This window comes from Electrona antarctica, assembly GCF_951216825.1.
Source record: "Electrona antarctica genome assembly, chromosome: 13".
In the NCBI taxonomy this organism is placed as follows: Eukaryota; Metazoa; Chordata; class Actinopteri; order Myctophiformes; family Myctophidae; genus Electrona; species Electrona antarctica.
The window spans coordinates 44,598,520-44,618,596 of NC_136794.1; the positions used below are offsets into that span (position 1 = coordinate 44,598,520).

Here is a 20,077-nt window from a genome sequence, read left to right on the forward strand (position 1 = left end):
TGCAACCAGATCTTATTTTACTGATGTTTGGGAGACAAGAAACACTTCCCTGGGGTTTTTATGTGGGTAAAATGTGTTTTTAGATATTTCACTATTTCAAAGTGTCCATGGGCTCCATGATGTCATGGACACTAGGCTCACTTATTTCCTGGACTACATGTTGTTTCAATAAGACAGCCCTCCCCCTATCCACAAGGAAGAGCAGTGGACCAAAGCATTATGGGAATTGTAGTCCAGGAAGTACGTGAGCCCAGTGTCCATGACATCATGGAGCCCATGGACACTTTGAAATACTAAAATATCTGAAAACACATATATTACCCACATAAAAACCTTTGTCTCCCAAACATCATTAAAATAAGATCTGGTTGCAAAAGGGGTGATGTGGCCCTTTAAGGGGTGGTGGATAGACCCTTATCCCTTATCCACCACCCCTTAGGGTTAAGGGGTGGTGGATAAACCCTTATCCACCACCCCTTAGGGTTAAGGAGTGGTGGATAAACCCTTATCCACCACATCCACCACCCCTTAGGGTTAAGGGGTGGTGGATAAACCCTTATCCACCACCCCTTAGGGTTAAGGAGTGGTGGATAAACCCTTATCCACCACCCCTTAGGGTTAAGGAGTGGTGGATAAACCCTTATCCCTTATCCACCACCCCTTAGGGTTAAGGGATGGTGGATAAACCCTTATCCCTTATCCACCATCCCTTAGGGTTAAGGGGTGGTGGATAAACCCTTATCCCTTATCCACCAACCCTTAGGGTTAAGGGGTGGTGGATAAACCCTTATCCACCACCCCTTAGGGTTAAGGGGTGGTGGATAAACCCTTATCCCTTATCCCCCACCCCATAGGGTTAAGGGGTGGTGGATAAACCCTTATCCACCATCCCTTAGGGTTAAGGGGTGGTGGATAAACCCTTATCCACCATCCCTTAGGGTTAAGGGGTGGTGGATAAACCCTTATCCACCATCCCTTAGGGTTAAGGGATAGTGGATAAACCCTTATCCACCATCCCTTAGGGTTAAGGGGTGGTGGATAAACCCTTATCCACCATCCCTTAGGGTTAAGGGGTGGTGGATAAACCCTTATCCCTTATCCACCATCCCTTAGGGTTAAGGGGTGGTGGATAAACCCTTATCCCTTATCCACCAACCCTTAGGGTTAAGGAGTGGTGCAAGATATAGCCCATACAGTATTTTGCGAAATAGTCCATAGACTCTATAGTCCGACTATATTGTCCGTGGTTGGAAAGTAAAATAAATAAATAAATAAATAAATAAATAAATAAATCAAATAAAATCCATGGTCTCTGACTATAGTCTGTGGTCTCGAGACCACGGACTATAGTCCGAGTCTATGGACTATAGTCTAGTCTATAGACTCGGACTATAGTCCATGTAACTATAGTCCATATAGTCCATGGACTATATATAGTCCATAGACTATAGTCTAGACTATAGTCTAGGTGACCAATCTCTAACAAAGTCAGCAAGAGTTGTTCCTTTTAATACAAATGATAACCTCTCCATGAGTTTTTCATACCATAAGTTTATGTCCGGGGGATCCTCATCTAACCATTTTTGTAGAATTGTAAGCCGTGCGGTGTATAGGGCTATTCGTAAAATGTATTTATACCTTAAATCATAATCTGAATCTAAGCCCAGTACCAGGTTCACTGGGTTTAACTGTATCCTGATCTCAAAAACGTTCAATATCTCCCTTTGAACACTTAACCAGAATGTTTTAATTTTACGGCATGACCACATCAAATGGCTATATGTACCAGATTAATTTCCACTTTTTATCATCAATTCCTCTGCCCAGAATGTTTTACTACTTATATTTGGGGTTTTAATGAACATTTGAGAGTATATATTTTATCACTGTCTTCCTTAAGGAAGAAGCTTTCATTAATATTTGTTCCAAATTGTTTTCCCTCGCCTCTCTTTTGTAGAATGGTACAGATTGGATATAACTCCTGAGTTGAAAAATTGTACTTGGATTTTAAGGTTCCACCTAGAAAGAGATCTTGTATGTTTAAAATACCAGCACGAACATCTGAACATGATTGAGCAAAGTCAGGATTACAATAAACAGGAGCAAGAACTGAATATTGATTAGTAGGCTAATACCAAAATGTTTACGTATCTGATTCCAGGATTTCAAGGTATTTCTCACAATAAAGTTTTCTCTTATCCCTGAAGTGAGATGGCTCCATTTACAAATGGCAACTCAGAAAGAGCAGACACACATCCACAGCCTCCAAATCAAGAAAAGATGAATTTGTCCATCTCTAGTGAAAATGTAATTCAGTCGCAGTAACATTAGCGTTTTCTCTCAGTTCAGTTGAGTCTAAATATCCATATGAGTGAAACAGCCGGGATGACTTGTTTATTTTTCGAACACAGTTCTTATGAGGCAATCTAAAATCCCCCTATGGGGATTACAATGCAAATAAAAAGTACATGAACCTGTGGATTTGCGCCCTCTACCGATATTGACGTCAGACTTCGGTGCTCTATATGCACAAAAAATGACATATGCACAATAATGAATTTCACCCACTTTTGACATGCAAAACTGTGAAGTGACAATAAAGATGATTCTCATTCTGTATTAAGTGTGGCTGGCCTGCATGCTGTATTCATTATAATAAATGGAAACGCCAAACGACGAACGCCATACGACCTCCTCCCCAAAGACTCCAGGGTCGGCGACACACCCGAACTCCTTCATTCATCCCTCCATTTCCTTACTGTCAATAAATCCTTAAACCTCCCCAATGGTGTGTTTTCTCCAACTAGTGAATATTGTATTGTTGTTGAACTAGACAACAGCACAGAAAGTGTGTGTGTGTGTGTGTGTGTGTGTAATATTGTACTTTTACTATTTATTATTTGAAAACTTTAGTCACTATAATTGATTACTTTGTAGATTTTAATATTACAAAACATACACTGACCTCTTCAGCCCAATTTGCATTTACTTTTCACATAGGCTACTTCACATGTTGATGAATGAGTACTTGTACTTTTGGCATAGGCTACTTTTAATACATGTTGATGAATGAGTACTTGTACTTTTGGTATACGGTAGGCTACTTTAAATACATTTTGATGCCAATCAATACCTTTTTACTCAAGTGCATTTTGAATTCTGGACTTTTACAGTTGCAGTGTTGATACTTTTATTATAATGGTAAAAACACACACACACACACACACACACACACACACACACACACACACACACACACACACACACACACACACACACACACACACACACACACACACATATATATATATAGGCTAGTAAATCAGTGTAATAACTAACACAGTCTATAGTCTATAGACTATATAGACTATAGTCTATAGACTATAATAGACTATACTATATAGACTATAGTCTATAGACTATAGACTAAATCAGTGTAATTCATAACTGAAGAAAATCTATAGACTTGTTGGGTCTTATGATCAAAACAAGAACATTTTAAAATATAATGATGTGTAAAACAGAAAAAAAGTCTCTCTCTCTCTCTCTGCTTCCTGGGAGGGAGGGGCGGGGCTATTAAAGTACTTGATTTGTTGCCCTGCCCCCTTTATTTACACTGACACACCCCAAACAGACATGGAGCACTGTTACAAGCGGTGTGTGTGTTTGTTACAAGCTCAGCTGTTTTGTTATAGTAAAAAGAGTCAACACATCTTGGACATCGACTAGAGCCTATAGTAGAGTCATTCAGTGTTTTACTAGGATGGTGAAAAGAAGCTTCCAGCCTTCTAAACAAAGATTGTGTGCAAACAGATCGAGGCATCCATCCTTCCTTCCATCCGAACATCAAACTCAGGTGAGGTGTTAGCTTAGCTAATTAGCTGCTTTGCATGACAGGAATTTATTGAATGAAGTGTGATTTCACTGTGCTGAAACTAAGTTATAGTCAGGATTTAGCGTTGCTGTTTTGTGTGATGTGATATGGAGTTAAATTTATGTTGTATTGAATTATTTTGAGCTCTGTTTGATTGTGAGGCTGAGATGGAGGCCTAGACTCAGTAGTTTAAGTAACTAAGTGCTTTTCTTTTTTCTTTTTTCCACTTTTTTTGGAGTACTTATTTCTAGGTATTTGGATGTGTTGTGAGCTTGTAGATCTGCTATTTTTTAGGATTTGTATACTTTTTTTTTTCCCCTGGGTCCCCATTTGAGCTTAAGGTGCAATATTGTGGACACACACACACACACACACACACCTGAATCAAATGACTAATTGACATCACCTAACATATAAGTGACTGTTCAGTTGTGTTCCTTGTGTACAACATAAGCCATTTTTAATTTTAAGTAACACAGGGGGACTAAATTCGTGAATTGATTGCAGTGTTTTTGGCAACACATTTCTATTTTTGTTTAGTCAGTCTTTAGTTTGTCATATTTTAGTCACCTGGAATGTTTTAGTGTTAGTCTAGTTTTAGTCGAATCAAAGTATTTTGGCGGGCCTTGATGGCTGATTTTACACTTAAAATAGCAGATCTACAAGCTCACAACGCGTCGCAGCGCAACGCATTGTGAGCTTGTAGATCTGCTATTCTCACCATGCAACCAAGAGTAAAATGACTTGTACTGGATCTCTTGTCCACTAGTCCCTTCCTAACATTTTAGTCTAGTTTTATAGGTTAGTTTTAGTCATCATGGCTTAGTTTACATTTAGTTAGGGTCACTAGCCCGTCTCCGGACCCCCCGGGTTGAGCTCCTTTGGACCCCAACCCATAGGGTCTGGTGACACCAAAGCGAAGCTACATGATAATTCTCAAACGCACACTGACTTACCGTTGCTTTTGCTGCGCTGTGTGTGTGTGATGCTGACATATTCCAAAAGAAGCATATAGGAGCTATAGGAGACAACGGAGAAAACCGAACCCCCCGCGAACGGCGCAGAAGCAGGCATTGGATTTTTTTTGGAGGCGGGTGTGTGTGGGAGTTAGCCTGGAGAGTTCTTCTGGGATGCATGCAAGGTCAGTTCTCGTGGTGGAAGATAGCAACAAGATAGAGACGTCCTCGCTCGTGCCAGTCCAGAGTCACAACAGGTGTCCGTGAAGGTGGGGGGGGGGGGGGAGGGAGCTCTCCCTCAGCACTGTCTTTTCTCTTCTGGAGGACAATGTTGCAGGGGGGGGGGGGGGGGTCCGATCCCATATGCAATTCTTGATTTTGAGCGAGGGAATGTAATGGCTCATTCGTCTCTTATGTCTTCCGGTCTTGAGTGGCGAGTCCCCCCAGGATGGTGTCCACCTTTCGATTTGATCGCTCCAGTCCGAGCTCCTACTGCTCTGCTCAGGTCAATTATCATGACGGGCAACTTAGGGGTCCCATCTTTCCGATTTTGCGATGCACAAGGGCAGTGCTCACTCCAATCAGCAACAGACCTGTTATGATAAAGCCAAACAGATAAGCATCTTCGCTGGGCTCCTCCGATCCCAATTTCCTTGTTGAGAAGATTTTGTCAATAGCGTTTAAAGACCAGTTTGCCAATTCCATGGTTGAGTTACGAAGTTCCGAAGAGGCAATGTAGAGGGGTGCTCCAGGGGAAGACAAACGAGCGGGTAGGATAGAAACACGGGGGAGGGAGAAAGAGAGAGAGAAAATATATGCGACCGCCTCCGGTGAGAGCAAGCGAAGAAGATCGATATGGATATAGCCCCACCAGAGATTATTCTATACATTTCTAAAAAGTAGGGGACCTGTTCTCCATCTCCATGGAATCCTTGGCATCCAGCAAACCCATTTTGACAAACCTCTGGCGGGCAATGTGTTAATGTAGTGGAGTAAAGGCATAACATTTGCCTCTGAGATGGGCGGCTATGCCCGATTTTGGTCCGAAATAATTTCTAACACTTAAAAAAACACATTGCTTACTGGTTTCATTTATTTTTATTTTTAAGGAAAAGAACCCGGGGCAGACCAAGGTGCTGGAGGAAACACATCGACTCACTGGCCTTCGAACGTCTCGGGATCCCCCAGGAGGAAGTCAATAATGTTGCTCTGGAGAGGGAAGTGTGGAGCTCTCTGGTGGAGCTGTTGCCCCTGCGACCCGACTACAGATAAGCGGTTGAAGATGGATGGATGGATGATGCCTGGTACCCTTGATGTGTGGAATCGTCCTCAGAACGCCGGGGGTAGGGTCGAGGGTCTCCTCGCCCGGACAACGATAGTGGTACCTATCTTGTCTGGAATCCCCAAATGTACCTCTGGAGCCTGGGTACATTGAGGTACATTAGGTCCGTCACAATTATGTACTTTTGCTTTGAAATACATGATTAATAATTGTCGCTCGAATAAATTATAAATTCACTATTTAATTCCGTCGTACTAACATTATGAATGAAACTCTCTGGCTTATTAAGGCTTTGTAAACAAACGCTGCACAGATGACAAAATAACTTGCATAATTCAATAACTTAATACGAAAAAACTACGTGAATAGTGAAAGTAGCAGATCTACGAGATCAAATCGGTTTTTGAGCTCCTAGATCCGCTACTTCCACTACTTTCCAATATGGAAACCATTATGACGATTATGACTTACAATTATGACTGTTATCCCCAAAGTATTGCGACTATCACAAATACTTTTTATGTAATAATTGTGATGGGCCTAAGGGGAGGGATCGTGTGTGCGTGTGTGTTTGTGTGTGCGCGCGAGTGTGTGTGTTGAAGCAGTGTCTTTTTGATTGGCCCGACGCTGAGTCTACGAGTTGAAATTGGGGCCCGACGTAGAATCTACGTCAAATCTACCCCTGAATCTACGTTGTTGAGGAGATGGCCAAATGCCTAATTTCTGTTTAATTAACCTCTTTTGTAGTACTTTTCAGGTGGCAAACATTGAATCTCTTCTAAATTAAGAGATATGAATTAATGCAGGTCCATACCGTGTTACCCTAAATAGCTTTTAGGACATTGTAGTGGTGTGGCTGTAAATGGAAGGGTGTGTGTGGGTGTGTTTCATTCAATGAAACAATTGACGAATTTCATTTCTTCAAGACAATACGAATTTAATTTAATTTCTTCAAGACGATCTACAATTGTCATTTCTTCAAGAGAATCTACTATTTTAATTTATTGCCTGAAGAACAAGATCACATTTTGAATACAACAAGCGTCTGTACGGGGCATTTATTACCAAGTGTATCAGAGAAGATGGCAGTAAGGAGGATGAGACTGGCAGCTAGCTGGCCACTAGCTGCCACCGACACCAAGAACTCTCGGACAAAAAGCTTACAGTACTGTGGGAACCAACACACGGGCATCGATCGAGAGGACGGCCCACACCTACGTACTAAAGGACGTACTAAAGAAAGCTGCTGGTGCAGAAAGCACAAATGAGCTGGCCAGATGTATGGAGAACCGAGATGACTGGAGACACCGATGGAGGGCTCGTCTGAGGACGACGTAGAGAGAGAATTTCTAACCAATGGATCAACTATTTTTTGATTTCTCGCCCACCTTTTGGAGTCCCATCATGGCAAGGTAACTATATAACCTATAGTATGTGGATTAAGGGCATCTGCTAAATGCTTAAATTGTACATTGTTGATAAAATAATATGAATATATGTTATCTACTTTATCCACAATGTACAATTTAGGCATTAAGCAGATCCCTTAATCCAACAATTTACAGTAAGCAAAGAACAACACATGGTATTACATCAAATGCATACAAATAGTCATCAAGAATCACACATAAGCTAAGAACCTAACATCCATCTAGGAGTGGAATATCTATATAATGAAACTATGCACTATAGAGTGAACTTGGCCAGTTCCCACTTGAAAAAGAGACTCAAGTCTCAATGTGTGTTTACTGGTTGAAAAAAAGTTTGTCTACATAACATGCTATCTGACAAGTTGAGCCTTTGCATACACCTGTAGGGTCATCGAAGCTACGGCAACTGATACGATGTAGTAATGGATTTTTTTCTTTCTTTCTCTCTTTCGCTTAAGGCTGCAGAGCTTATCGGTTGAAGCATTATATTAAATGACAGATCACTTACTACGTCAACAGAAGACGATGCTACAGATCTTGAGCCGCTGACTCCTAACCCGATCCAGAAGAACACAGTTTGCCGGCCACTGCTACAGAGCTGACAATGAGGTTTTATCTTCCATTCTTCTCTGGAATCCTGCCTCAAAACAGACCAGAGGTAGAAAACTGTCGTTCCCTGATGTCATCGCTAATAGGGACACATGCATCAGTAAGCAGGAACTGGGGATGGCAATGAAGGACAGGAAAGTCTGGCGTGGCATTGTGGAATCCATGATCTCGACGCTGTTGCAAAATGATGATTGCTAATGAGGAGAGGATAGGTGTTCAGCAATCAGTCCGATGTCCTCCAATTCTGACTGCGACGACCAGATCTTCCTATCGCGAGAAGAGATGTTATCTATGGCTTGCCTGAGGACATGGTCAACAATGACAAAGGGAAAAAAAGGAGCCAGTGTGTCAACCCTGAAGAATGCCTGTGGTTGTCTGGAATTCCTTTGTTGGTCCCTCAGACAGGGTTCTCATACATCACTGCTTTCACCATTTATTCTGGTATTCCATAGTTGAGCAGTACCTTCCCTACTTGGACTGCACAATCCATTGGTTTCCTGCCGAGAACCATGCCCTCATATTTAGAGATGCTGATCCTCATCCCAGCTGCTGTACACAACTGCAAACCGGTCCAGTGAGAGCTGAAGGTAATTTGCAAAAAGCAGTGAAGTAACCCTTGCTTAGGTTTACAACCGAATGATACTGAAAACAGGATTTGGCATGCCATCGAACCTCACCTGAGGGAGAACCAAAATGGCTTTCGAGAGGAAGGAATACCGTAGCCCAGAATGATCGAGGAGGTGACTCCTGTACTGTACTTCGACTTCAAAGATCCATTTGACTTGATTCACAGAGGCACGATGGTGAAGATCCTTGAGGCCTGCACTCCGACAACATGGAACAAGTGCAACAACTCCTGAAGTGTGGAGTTTGTGTGCCAAGGTTGGACTTAGGCTAAATGTCAAGAACACAGAGCTTATAACATCTTACCGGAACATCCACCTCTGACAACAGGAGACTCTTCAGAGGAATCCTAACTAGATGTCATGAGTCTCATGACACACTTTATGACCTTAGGTGAGAGTAGGAACAAAGATTGCTCTTGTCACAACAGTGCGATACAGTGACTGCAATACCACGCCGATTATCTGGCTAATCTCCTTCTCTCCTCACTCATGAACAAGACCCTGAGATACTTAAACTCCTTCACCTTCCCTACTTGGAATGCACAATCAATCGGTTTCCTGCTCAGAACCAAGTCTTCAGATTTGGAGATGCTTATCCTCATCCCAGCTGCCGTACACGACTGCAAACCGATCCAGTTAGAGCCGAATGTCTTGGACCGATGGGGCCATCAGGACAACATCTGTAAAAAGCAGTGAGCTCGGTTTACAACCCAATGATACTGAACATGGGGGCCATCAGGACAACATCTGTAAAAAGCAGTGAGCTCGGTTTACAACCCAATGATACTGAACATGATTTGGCATGCCATCGACCCTCACCTCAACAAAACGGCTCAAACCAAAATGGCTTTTGAGAGGGAGGAATACCGTTGGTCAGATCTTTGCACTAAGGAGAATGATTGGGGGGGTGAAAGGATAGCCCGACTGCTGTACTGTACTTTGACTTCAAAGATCCATTTAACTTGATTCACAGAGGAACTATGGTGAAGATCCCTGAGGCCTGCAGTGTCCCCAACTTACTCCAGGCGACAGACCATGTACGTAGGAACAAGGGCCAAGGTGGTGACCCGAGATGGCAACAGTGAGGAGTTTGACTTCCTTGGGGTAATGCAAGAACCCTTCCTCTTCATCATAGTCCTGGATTTTGCTTTCAGGAAGGCCATCAGTGGACGAGAGCAGGATCTTTGCTCCACTCTAACTCCAAGGAGGTCGAGACGATACCCCCAGTAGTCCTGAAAGACATGGACTATGCAGACGACATCAGCCTGCACTCTGACAACGTGGAACACGTACAACAACTCCTGAAGAGTGAAGTTGGTGTGCCAAGGTTGGCCTTAGGCTAAAGGCCAAGAAAACAGAGCTTATAACATCTTACCGGAACATCCACCTCTGACAACATGAGGCGCTGTCCTAAAGGAAGTCCATGACTTAAAGTAACTGGGCTCATGGGTTAACTCAACGAGCAAGGTCTCAAAAAGAGGAAGGCACTTGCATGGACGGACCTTAATGGCATGACCACTGTATGGATCTCCAACCTCCCCATCCAATTAATCTGCTTCTGTACATGTTGCCAACAAGATCCTGTATGAGGGAATACCAATGGTGAGCGAGAAAATGTCAGCAAGGAGAATGCGCCTAGTGGGACACTGCGAAAGACAACCCCAAGTGCTGTGGGAACCAACACATGGACATCTATCACGAGGACATCCCACACTATCATACGTGGATGTACTCAGGAGTGACGCAGGAGTGCAGAGTACCAACGAAATGGCCAAATCTATTGAGAACCGGGATGACTGGAACCGAGGGTTCGTCCGGACTCGGAATAAGAACGTGGCAACAGGAGTAGTTACGATCATGGACGATTCAGCACTACGATTCAAAGTCCCCTACGCCTCCATGGAGCCCATGCTGCCCAGCGTCCCCTACACCACCATATGGAGCACATGCTGCCCAGCGTCCCTGCCCACCATCCAGGAGCCCTTGCCTGCTGTCTCACCAGATGACCCGTCTGCACCCTCATCAGCTGGCTACCTGCCATAGGCCTCGTCGGTAATCTCCACTGGTGACCTGCCAGAGGCCTCGTCAGCTGTCAACCCTAACACACTTATTGTCCGCTGCAGAAAATGTCACAAATGCCACACACCAAAAAATGCCATCTTATCTCCACTGCAACCACCAATGAGCATATCCTGATTGATCACATCTACATGTCACAACCAGGCTCTTGTCACCTGGCTGGTTTACTGCAGACTTACTACAGCTATCCTATGTGCTTCACCACTACATCGAGGATCCCACAGATGTTCCTGGACAACCCTCATCCGCCTGAGGACGGGTGTCGGACATTTTGGTGCAGCAATGCAGAAGTGGGGTCTCACAGACGAGGAGGAGGAACACGTGCTGACCAGCTGCCCCATATACCGCCCACCGAATGGTGATCGTGGTTTAATTGACCTGTCCTAGACAATGACACACTGGCCTGGCTTGCTGCAACGGAGTTCAAGGTCTAAGGACATACGACAGAAGAAGACTACAGCTATCACAATGCAGTATATTGTGTTTTGACCTCTGTAGAAGCAAGGCGTGAGTGATATGAAAAGCTTTTCAGCTCTGGTCTGTCAAATCCACCTCAGCCGCTCTACCCTGAATGACCTCCATCACGTCCACATGGACATCTTGGCAGCATACCTTCATAGATGGTGCCCCCTGCAGCTCAGCGTTGGCAGAATATCACCTCAACAGTGAAAGCAAAACATTGAACTGGACGTGTTCATAGTCCGCAACAACCTGGAGTTCTGCAAGCCCCAAAGCTACCTGGGTAGGGCACTGTCTTTAAAGCAAAGCCCACAAGTGAAGTGTCATCAAGGGTCTCGCCAATCTGACGTCTCGCTGGTACTTCCTGGGATACCTCTGCCAACGTACTATGAATCTCCACCCAAACCCTGGTCCGCTGCGAATCTCCACCCAAACCCTGGTCTTCTAGGAATCTCCATCCAAACCCTGGTGTTCTAGGAATCTCCATCCAAACCCTGGTGTTCTACGAATCTCCACCCAAACCCTGGTCTTCTAGGAATCTCCATCCAAACCCTGGTCTTCTAGGAATGTCCACCCAAACCCTGGTCTTCTAGGAATCTCCATCCAAACCCTGGTCTTCAAGGAATCTCCACCCAAACCCTGGTCTTCTAGTAATCTCCATCCAAACCCTGGTCCTCTAGGAATCTCCACCCAAACCCTGGTCTTCTACGAATCTCCACCCAAACCCTGGTCTTCTAGGAATCTCCATCCAAACCCTGGTCTTCTAGGAATCTCCACCCAAACCCTGGTCTTCTAGGAATCTCCATCCAAACCCTGGTCTTCAAGGAATCTCCACCCAAACCCTGGTCTTCTAGTAATCTCCATCCAAACCCTGGTCCTCTAGGAATCTCTACCCAAACCCTGGTCTTCTACGAATCTCCACCCAAACCCTGGTCTTCTAGGAATCTCCACCCAAACCCTGGTCTTCTAGGAATCTCCACCCAAACCCTGGTCTTCTACGAATCTCCACCCAAACCCTGGTCTTCTAGGAATCTCCATCCAAACCCTGGTCTTCTAGGAATCTCCACCCAAACCCTGGTCTTCTAGGAATCTCCACCCAAACCCTGGTCTTCTAGGAATCTCCACCCAAACCCTGGTCTTCTACGGATCTCCACCCAAACCCTGGTGTTCTAGGAATCTCCACCCAAACCCTGGTGTTCTACGAATCTCCACCCAAACCCTGGTCTTCTAGGAATCTCCACCCAAACCCTGGTCTTCTAGGAATCTCAAACCCTGGTCTTCTAGGAATCTCCACCCAAACCCTGGTCTTCTAGGGATCTCCACCCAAACCCTGGTCTTCTAGGAATCTCCACCCAAACCCTGGTCTTCTAGGAATCTCCATCCAAACCCTGGTCTTCTAGGAATCTCCATCCAAACCCTGGTCTTCTAGGAATCTCCATCCAAACCCTGGTCTTCTAGGAATCTCCATCCAAACCCTGGTCTTCTAGTAATCTCCATCCAAACCCTGGTCCTCTAGGAATCTCTACCCAAACCCTGGTCTTCTAGGAATCTCCACCCAAACCCTGGTCTTCTAGGAATCTCCACCCAAACCCTGGACTTCTAGGAATCTCCACCCAAACCCTGGTCTTCTACGAATCTCCACCCAAACCCTGGTCTTCTAGGAATCTCCATCCAAACCCTGGTCTTCTAGGAATCTCCACCCAAACCCTGGTCTTCTAGGAATCTCCACCCAAACCCTGGTCTTCTAGGAATCTCCACCCAAACCCTGGTCTTCTACGGATCTCCACCCAAACCCTGGTGTTCTAGGAATCTCCACCCAAACCCTGGTGTTCTACGAATCTCCACCCAAACCCTGGTCTTCTAGGAATCTCCACCCAAACCCTGGTCTTCTAGGAATCTCCACCCAAACCCTGGTCTTCTAGGGATCTCCACCCAAACCCTGGTCTTCTAGGAATCTCCACCCAAACCCTGGTCTTCTAGGAATCTCCATCCAAACCCTGGTCTTCTAGGAATCTCCATCCAAACCCTGGTCTTCTAGGAATCTCCATCCAAACCCTGGTCTTCTAGGAATCTCCATCCAAACCCTGGTCTTCTAGGAATCTCCATCCAAACCCTGTTCTTCTAGGAATCTCCATCCAAACCCTGGTCTTCTAGGAATCTCCACCCAAACCCTGGTCTTCTAGGAATCTCCACCCAAACCCTGGTCTTCTAGGAATCTCCACCCAAACCCTGGTCTTCTAGGAATCTCCACCCAAACCCTGGTCTTCTAGGAATCTCCATCCAAACCCTGGTCTTCTAGGAATCTCCACCCAAACCCTGGTCTTCTAGGAATCTCCACCCAAACCCTGGTCTTCTAGGAATCTCCACCCAAACCCTGGTCTTCTAGGAATCTCCACCCAAACCCTGGTCTTCTACGGATCTCCACCCAAACCCTGGTGTTCTAGGAATCTCCACCCAAACCCTGGTGTTCTACGAATCTCCACCCAAACCCTGGTCTTCTAGGAATCTCCACCCAAACCCTGGTCTTCTAGGAATCTCAAACCCTGGTCTTCTAGGGTTCTCCACCCAAACCCTGGTCTTCAAGGAATCTCCACCCAAACCCTGGTCTTCTAGGAATCTCCACCCAAACCCTGGTCTTCTAGGAATCTCCACCCAAACCCTGGTCTTCTAGGAATCTCCACCCAAACCCTGGTCTTCTAGGAATCTCCACCCAAACCCTGGTCTTCTAGGAATCTCCATCCAAACCCTGGTCTTCTACGAATCTCCATCCAAACCCTGGTCTTCTAGGCGTCTCCACCCAAACCCTGGTATTCGCTGCAGCCAAATACTGTGTCTCCTTGTGTAGAAAGCCCAAAAGGTTGATGCTTCTATTATCAAGACACTCTAGGGATCCTAGCTGGTTGCTTGAATCCCACCCCTATACTCTACTTCCCTATCCTAGACGCATAGGGAAGCTACCAGCACTACCTCGCCCCAAGGAAAGCCGCAACTATACAGACTGAAGTCCCGCCACCCATACAACCAGGGTGGCTGGTGGCTCAGGAGGTAGAGCAGGTCGTCCAATGATCCATGGGTCGGCGGTTCGAATCCCGGCTCCTCCTGTCTACATGTCGAAGTGTCCTTGGGCAAGACACTGAACCCCAAATTGCTCCCGATGTGCTGGTTGGTACCTTGCATGGCTTCCGCCGCAATCGGTGTATGAATGTGTGTGTGTGAATGGGTGAATGTAATGCACAATCTAAGTAAAGCACCTTGGATAAAGGCGCTATATAAATGCACCATTTACCATTAACCGATGCTAAGTTCCATCCCTGAGAACCTGTGTCTACAAAGGCATGGATGTAGTCCTCCTGGAGGCAGGAGTGGGACTCTGCTGGGCCCACATGTTGTCACTGCTACATCTGGGATCCAGGAGGAAGGTCTGCCACACAGACAACTGACCTTGCTGAACACACTGCGTACTGGGGTTGGGACAGAACATCCAAGAGGTAGTGGGGTCTGGCACACAGTACAGTATGCGAGTTTTTTATTCCTATGATGGGAGGGAATTTGGAGCGCTGTGATTGGTTGTCAGTGGAGTAGGAAGCGCTGGGCTGTGTTTTGGACTGCACACAAGTGTTTATGCCTACTAGTACTCTATGACTAGTACTAACCCTATCTCTAACTCTAACCTAAACATAACCGCAAGCAGGGGAGCAACGCACCCCTCACCAACCTTAATCCAAAAACTATTAACGTACCCCTCACCAACCTTAATCCAAAAACTATAAAAAAATCCGCGGTAGTAAAAGAGTGGTAAAACGAGCGCTCCTAAACCTGAGCTATCCTAGGAATAAAAAACTAGCGTACAGTATGCTTGAGCAGACTGCCGATCACATAATCGCCACCTGTCCCCTTTTTATAGGCCACCATCGGAGGCCGGCCACTTTTGATTTGGTTGGCTGCCTGAGACTAGGGCGTGGTGGCACGCTATTGAGTTGGGTGTCTTCTTTCGTGTATCATCGGATGTCCAAGTCTCTCATTTAGTAATATGTCTTTGTAATAGAAGTAATATCTGTTTGCTTAGTGTAAAATGTGTCATGTTTATTGTAATCTGTTTGCTTAGTGTAAAATGTGTCATGTTTATTGTAATATTATGCTTCATGTTCACTGTGATATTATGTATATGCCCCATGTGTGCTGTGTTCTGCTCCCTCCACCTCAACCATGTGTTCTGCTCCCTCCACCTCCACCATGTGTTCTGTGTTCTGCTCCCTCCACCTCCACCATGTGTTCTGCTCCCTCCACCTCCACCATGTGTTCTGTGTTCTGCTCCCTCCACCTCCACCATGTGTTCTGTGTTCTGCTCCCTCCACCATGTGTTCTGTGTTCTCCCTCCACCTCCACCATGTGTTCTGTGTTCTGCTCCCTCCACCTCCACCATGTGTTCTGTGTTCTGCTCCCTCCACCTCCACCATGTGTTCTGTGTTCTCCCTCCACCTCCACCATGTGTTCTGTGTTCTGCTCCCTCCACCTCCACCATGTGTTCTGTGTTCTGCTCCCTCCACCTCCACCATGTGTTCTGTGTTCTGCTCCCTCCACCTCCACCATGTGTTCTGTGTTCTGCTCCCTCCACCTCCACCATGTGTTCTGCTCCCTCCACCTCCACTATGTGTTCTGTGTTCTGCTCCCTCCACCTCAACGGCCAAGTAAAAAGGGAACTGGACGTGTTCATAGACAACGGCCACCTGGGGTTCCAGCAAGCCCCAAAGCCACTGTCTTTAAGCAACGGCCACATAGGAAGTGCAGGCCAAAGTGTCATCATGGTTTTCGCCTGGTACCGTCCTGGGATACCTCTGGTACGTCCTGGGAAACCAGGCAAATGTATTGCACAAAATGTAATTGCACACAGTCACTTTTGCAGGGCAATGCAGTTCAACGGTAAGCATGGGCCAACATAAGGTTCATATCTTATCCTATACCTGCAGTTCAAAAAGGATTGCACTGTAGGTAGGTAGGTAGGTAGGTAATGCAACACAAATCCTCACCGGTAAGTAACTGAAAGGTCTTAGGTTTTCTCTATGGTTTCAGATAAGGCAGTTCAATCAAGGTAAGTACGAGGAGTCTATAAAGGTGAGTAGGATAGGATTTCTCCTCTGTAAGTATTTTGTACTCGCCTGTTACTCGAGTATAGTATTTGTACTCCTTTCCGTAGGCCGTGTACTCTGGTAGGTATTTCACTCCGTTTCCATTTCCCGTATATTACTCCTCACTTTTTCAGGGGAATGCAGTTCAACGGTAAGCATGGGCCTACTTAAAGTTCATATCGGGGGGGGGAAAAGGATAACCCTTTTCTTCAGGGGAATCGTTGCTGGATTTCACAGGTAGGTAATTCAACTCAAATCATCACCGGTAGGTCGAGGTTAACTGAAAAGGATCCCACATGTAAGTACGGTTTAAATTGGGTTCTCTCTATGGTTTAGGATAAGACCGTTCAACTCGGGTAAGTACGATCAACAGTCCATGAACGTAAATGGGATAGGGTATTTTTACTCCTTTCCGTAGGCTGGCTGTGTACTCAGGTGGGTATTTCACTCCTTTTCCATATCCCAAAGTATTTTACTCCTGTCAAGGTTTGCATGCACTATCCTGCCGGCTAGTACGTGCCTTGGTAAGTCAGAATTCATATTATCACAGAATACTGTCTGTCACACCTGGGAGGTTCCACACAGGTGTGGCGTGATCAAGCTGATGCAGGAGATGGACAGGTGTGTAACTGACTTCTGTGACGAGCATGCTTCTAATCTTTTCTTATCTGTCTTGGACTTTGTCTTTCCACAACAAAGTGCTGCCTCTTTTCCAATATGCTATATGTTCATATTCATACCTTGATTGTTCGATGATGCTGTATATTATTACATATGCAGTTGGTTCCGCATGTTTTTCATGGTTTTATTGTGCGATGAGTATGTTTTTCCCATATGAACCCTGCTATGTATAGGTTGAATCAGTGGAGTGGGATCTATCTATCTTTGGGAGAGCTTTAGTTGTGTCCGTCTGTATGGATCTACTGTTGTATTGTTTGCGTAATGTATGTATTGTATGTACTGTTCATCTGTGTTGAGACTGTCAATCACAATCACCACATGTCCCCTTTTTATGGACCACCATGGATGTGGTTCTGCCACCTGGGACTAGGCCGTGGTGGGACGGTATCGAGTTGGACAGCTGATGATAACACGAAAGAAGACGCTCATTGTGTAACTATCTTTGTAATTTGCGTTTCATGTTGACTGTAATATTATCTATGTATTTACCCCATGTGTTCTGTGCTGTGTTGTGCTCCCATCCCCCCCACCCCCCATTGTGGGTGGGGGGGATGGGGGTCCCCACTCTCGGCCTGCACCTTGTCGTGGTGAGTGGGCTTTAAACCAAGACAGGCCATTTTTACCCAGTAACTCAGTGGTTCCCAAAGTGGGGTCCGGGGACCCCCTAGGGGTCCTTGAGGGAGTTCCAGGGGGTCCCCAGCTAAATGATTGTTAGGAACCAATTGGACCCTTATGGGTCTGTAACTCTCTTAAATGGGGGTCTGTAGAGTAATGCATGTCAAACTGGGGGTCCTTGAAATTGAACAGGTTGAGAATCACTGCTAGACTGCTTCTCTTATATGGGGGTCCATGGCATATCTCTAATATGGGGGTCCCTGTCATATCTCTTCAATTTGGGGGTCCCTGACATATCTCTTCAATTTGGGAACCACTGCATGAACTCATTTACTGCCAGAGTAAATAGATAAATAATCCACCCCTTGCCCGTAGTTTTCGCATTTTCTTACATTTCAAGCAGTCACAGAATATTTGTTTCGATTACGACCAAACCCCCGATCGTTGATAAGAGAGAGACAAGCTCATGCGAGCTTGTCTATCTGCTATTTTTTAACTTTTTTGCTTTATTTTTTTTATTAAACTTTTGTCTTAGTTTTTTACACAAATCATCTCTCTTGACATGTAAGTAAGTACTGATTTAGAATCGGCCTCAGGTCTTATTGGGTTAAGCAGCAATTGGTCTCGCATAGCCAGAGAACTATTCCACAATCTGAACGCTATAGAGTGTCTTTAGGTAAGAATTAAAATGTAAATTCTAAAACGGTTAGTCCTATTACTTGATTCTGATTGGCTGGATTGGACTACGTAGTAAATCTCACGATAATCCACACCTTCAATCACTTTATCTCATTCCCAGCTGCGTTACATTGATCTCGCAGCTCTGCAGCTGAACTGGGGAAGGGGAGCACTTGATTGCCTTACAAACCCATGCTGTGCGGGCGTCTAAGCACCGCCCGCGCTCATAAGACTGTGAATGTGTGGCTCCAGGGCTGCCTCGTAAAGACGGCAAGCGCCTCCTATTCCCCCGTCACAGAGACTGGTCGAGTAAAAACCAAGGTTAATTAAATAAGGTTAGGAAGCGAAGACCGTACGGTGGACTCCATGTTGCTCCCTGGAAGGAAAGAAACATGCGCAATGGGCTATATGCAGCCAACACTTCCGCGTTCAGCTTCCTTGGTCTCAACTGCGCATGTTTCTTTCTTTCCAGGGAGCAACATGGAGTCCACCGTACGGTCTTCCTGTCCTTGGTAAAAACTAGGAAGTGTGGCTTGCTCTGGTGGGCGTAAAGTGTAGCTACTTTTGTGAATTATGAATAGTTTCATGAGGTTAATATTGCTATATGTTTAACGGTTTTAGAAAAGCAATGAACCGCGCAAGATTATAATGTCAGAGGGTCGGAGACACTCAACATGCCTCTCAGCCTTTTATAAAATGCACGATAACCTGAGACCTCTTGTGGTTTATTGCTTTATTAGTGTGGTTTCTTGAACCTGTAGATTAGTCCAGGGGTTCTCAACGTTTTTGGCCGGGGACCCCCGAAAATGCTTTGGCAACGTCTCAGGACCCCCGCCCCGCCCCCTCCTGACCCCCAATATAAATTGACTGCTACAATAACCTTAAACCATTTTGGGCGGGAACCCCTTTTGGTGTTTTAAGCATTGTTATAATTTAGCTATTTAAAAATAGCAGATCTACAAGCTCATAGCGTGCCACCGAGTGGCGCGCTACGAGCTTGTAGGTCTGCTATTTTTGAAAAATCGTGATTTTTTTTTTTTTAAACAATCTTTTTTTTTTTTTTTTTTTTTTTTTTTTTTTTTCCCAAAAATTATTTGGGGACCCCCTAAAATAATTTGGCGACCCCCCCGAGGGGTCGCGACCCACGGGTTGAGAACCCCTGGATTAGTCGAGGGGTAACAGACACTGGTATGGACCTCCTGGTGCACTAGGACGGGGTTCGATTGGACCTCCTGGTGCACTAGGACGGGGTTCGATTCACTGGTATGGACCTCCTGGTGCACTAGGACGGGGTTCGATTCCCTGGTATGGACCTCCTGGTGCACTAGGACGGGGTTCGATTCCCCTGGTATGGACCTCCTGGTGCACTAGGACGGGGTTCGATTCCCTGGTATGGACCTCCTGGTGCACTAGGACGGGGTTCGATTCCCTGGTATGGACCTCCTGGTGCACTAGGACGGGGTTCGATTCACTGGTATGGACCTCCTGGTGCACTAGGACGGGGTTCGATTCCCTGGTATGGACCTCCTGGTGCACTAGGACGGGGTTCGATTGGACCTCCTGGTGCACTAGGACGGGGTTCGATTCACTGGTATGGACCTCCTGGTGCACTAGGACGGGGTTCGATTCCCTGGTATGGACCTCCTGGTGCACTAGGACGGG

The 20,077-nt window shown here is 45.6% G+C and overlaps 1 protein-coding gene across 2 annotated transcripts in view; it reads left to right on the forward strand.

Moving 5' to 3' along the window:
- Positions 1–3,650: 3,650 nt before the first annotated feature.
- LOC306935840 (C-C chemokine receptor type 3-like) overlaps positions 3,651–20,077 on the forward strand; it is a 32,747-nt gene continuing 16,320 nt past the window's right edge. Inside the window, exons 1-2 of one of the 2 annotated variants that reach the window (XM_079519100.1) lie at positions 3,651–3,856; positions 5,940–6,266. Coding sequence is in view for 1 of the 2 variants with exons in the window: in XM_079519099.1 (XP_079375225.1) it covers positions 6,032–6,211 (180 nt within the window). In the remaining variant the exon portion in view is untranslated. The remainder of the gene's footprint in view (positions 3,857–5,939; positions 6,267–20,077) is intronic. The other variant, XM_079519099.1, reaches the window with a different exon arrangement.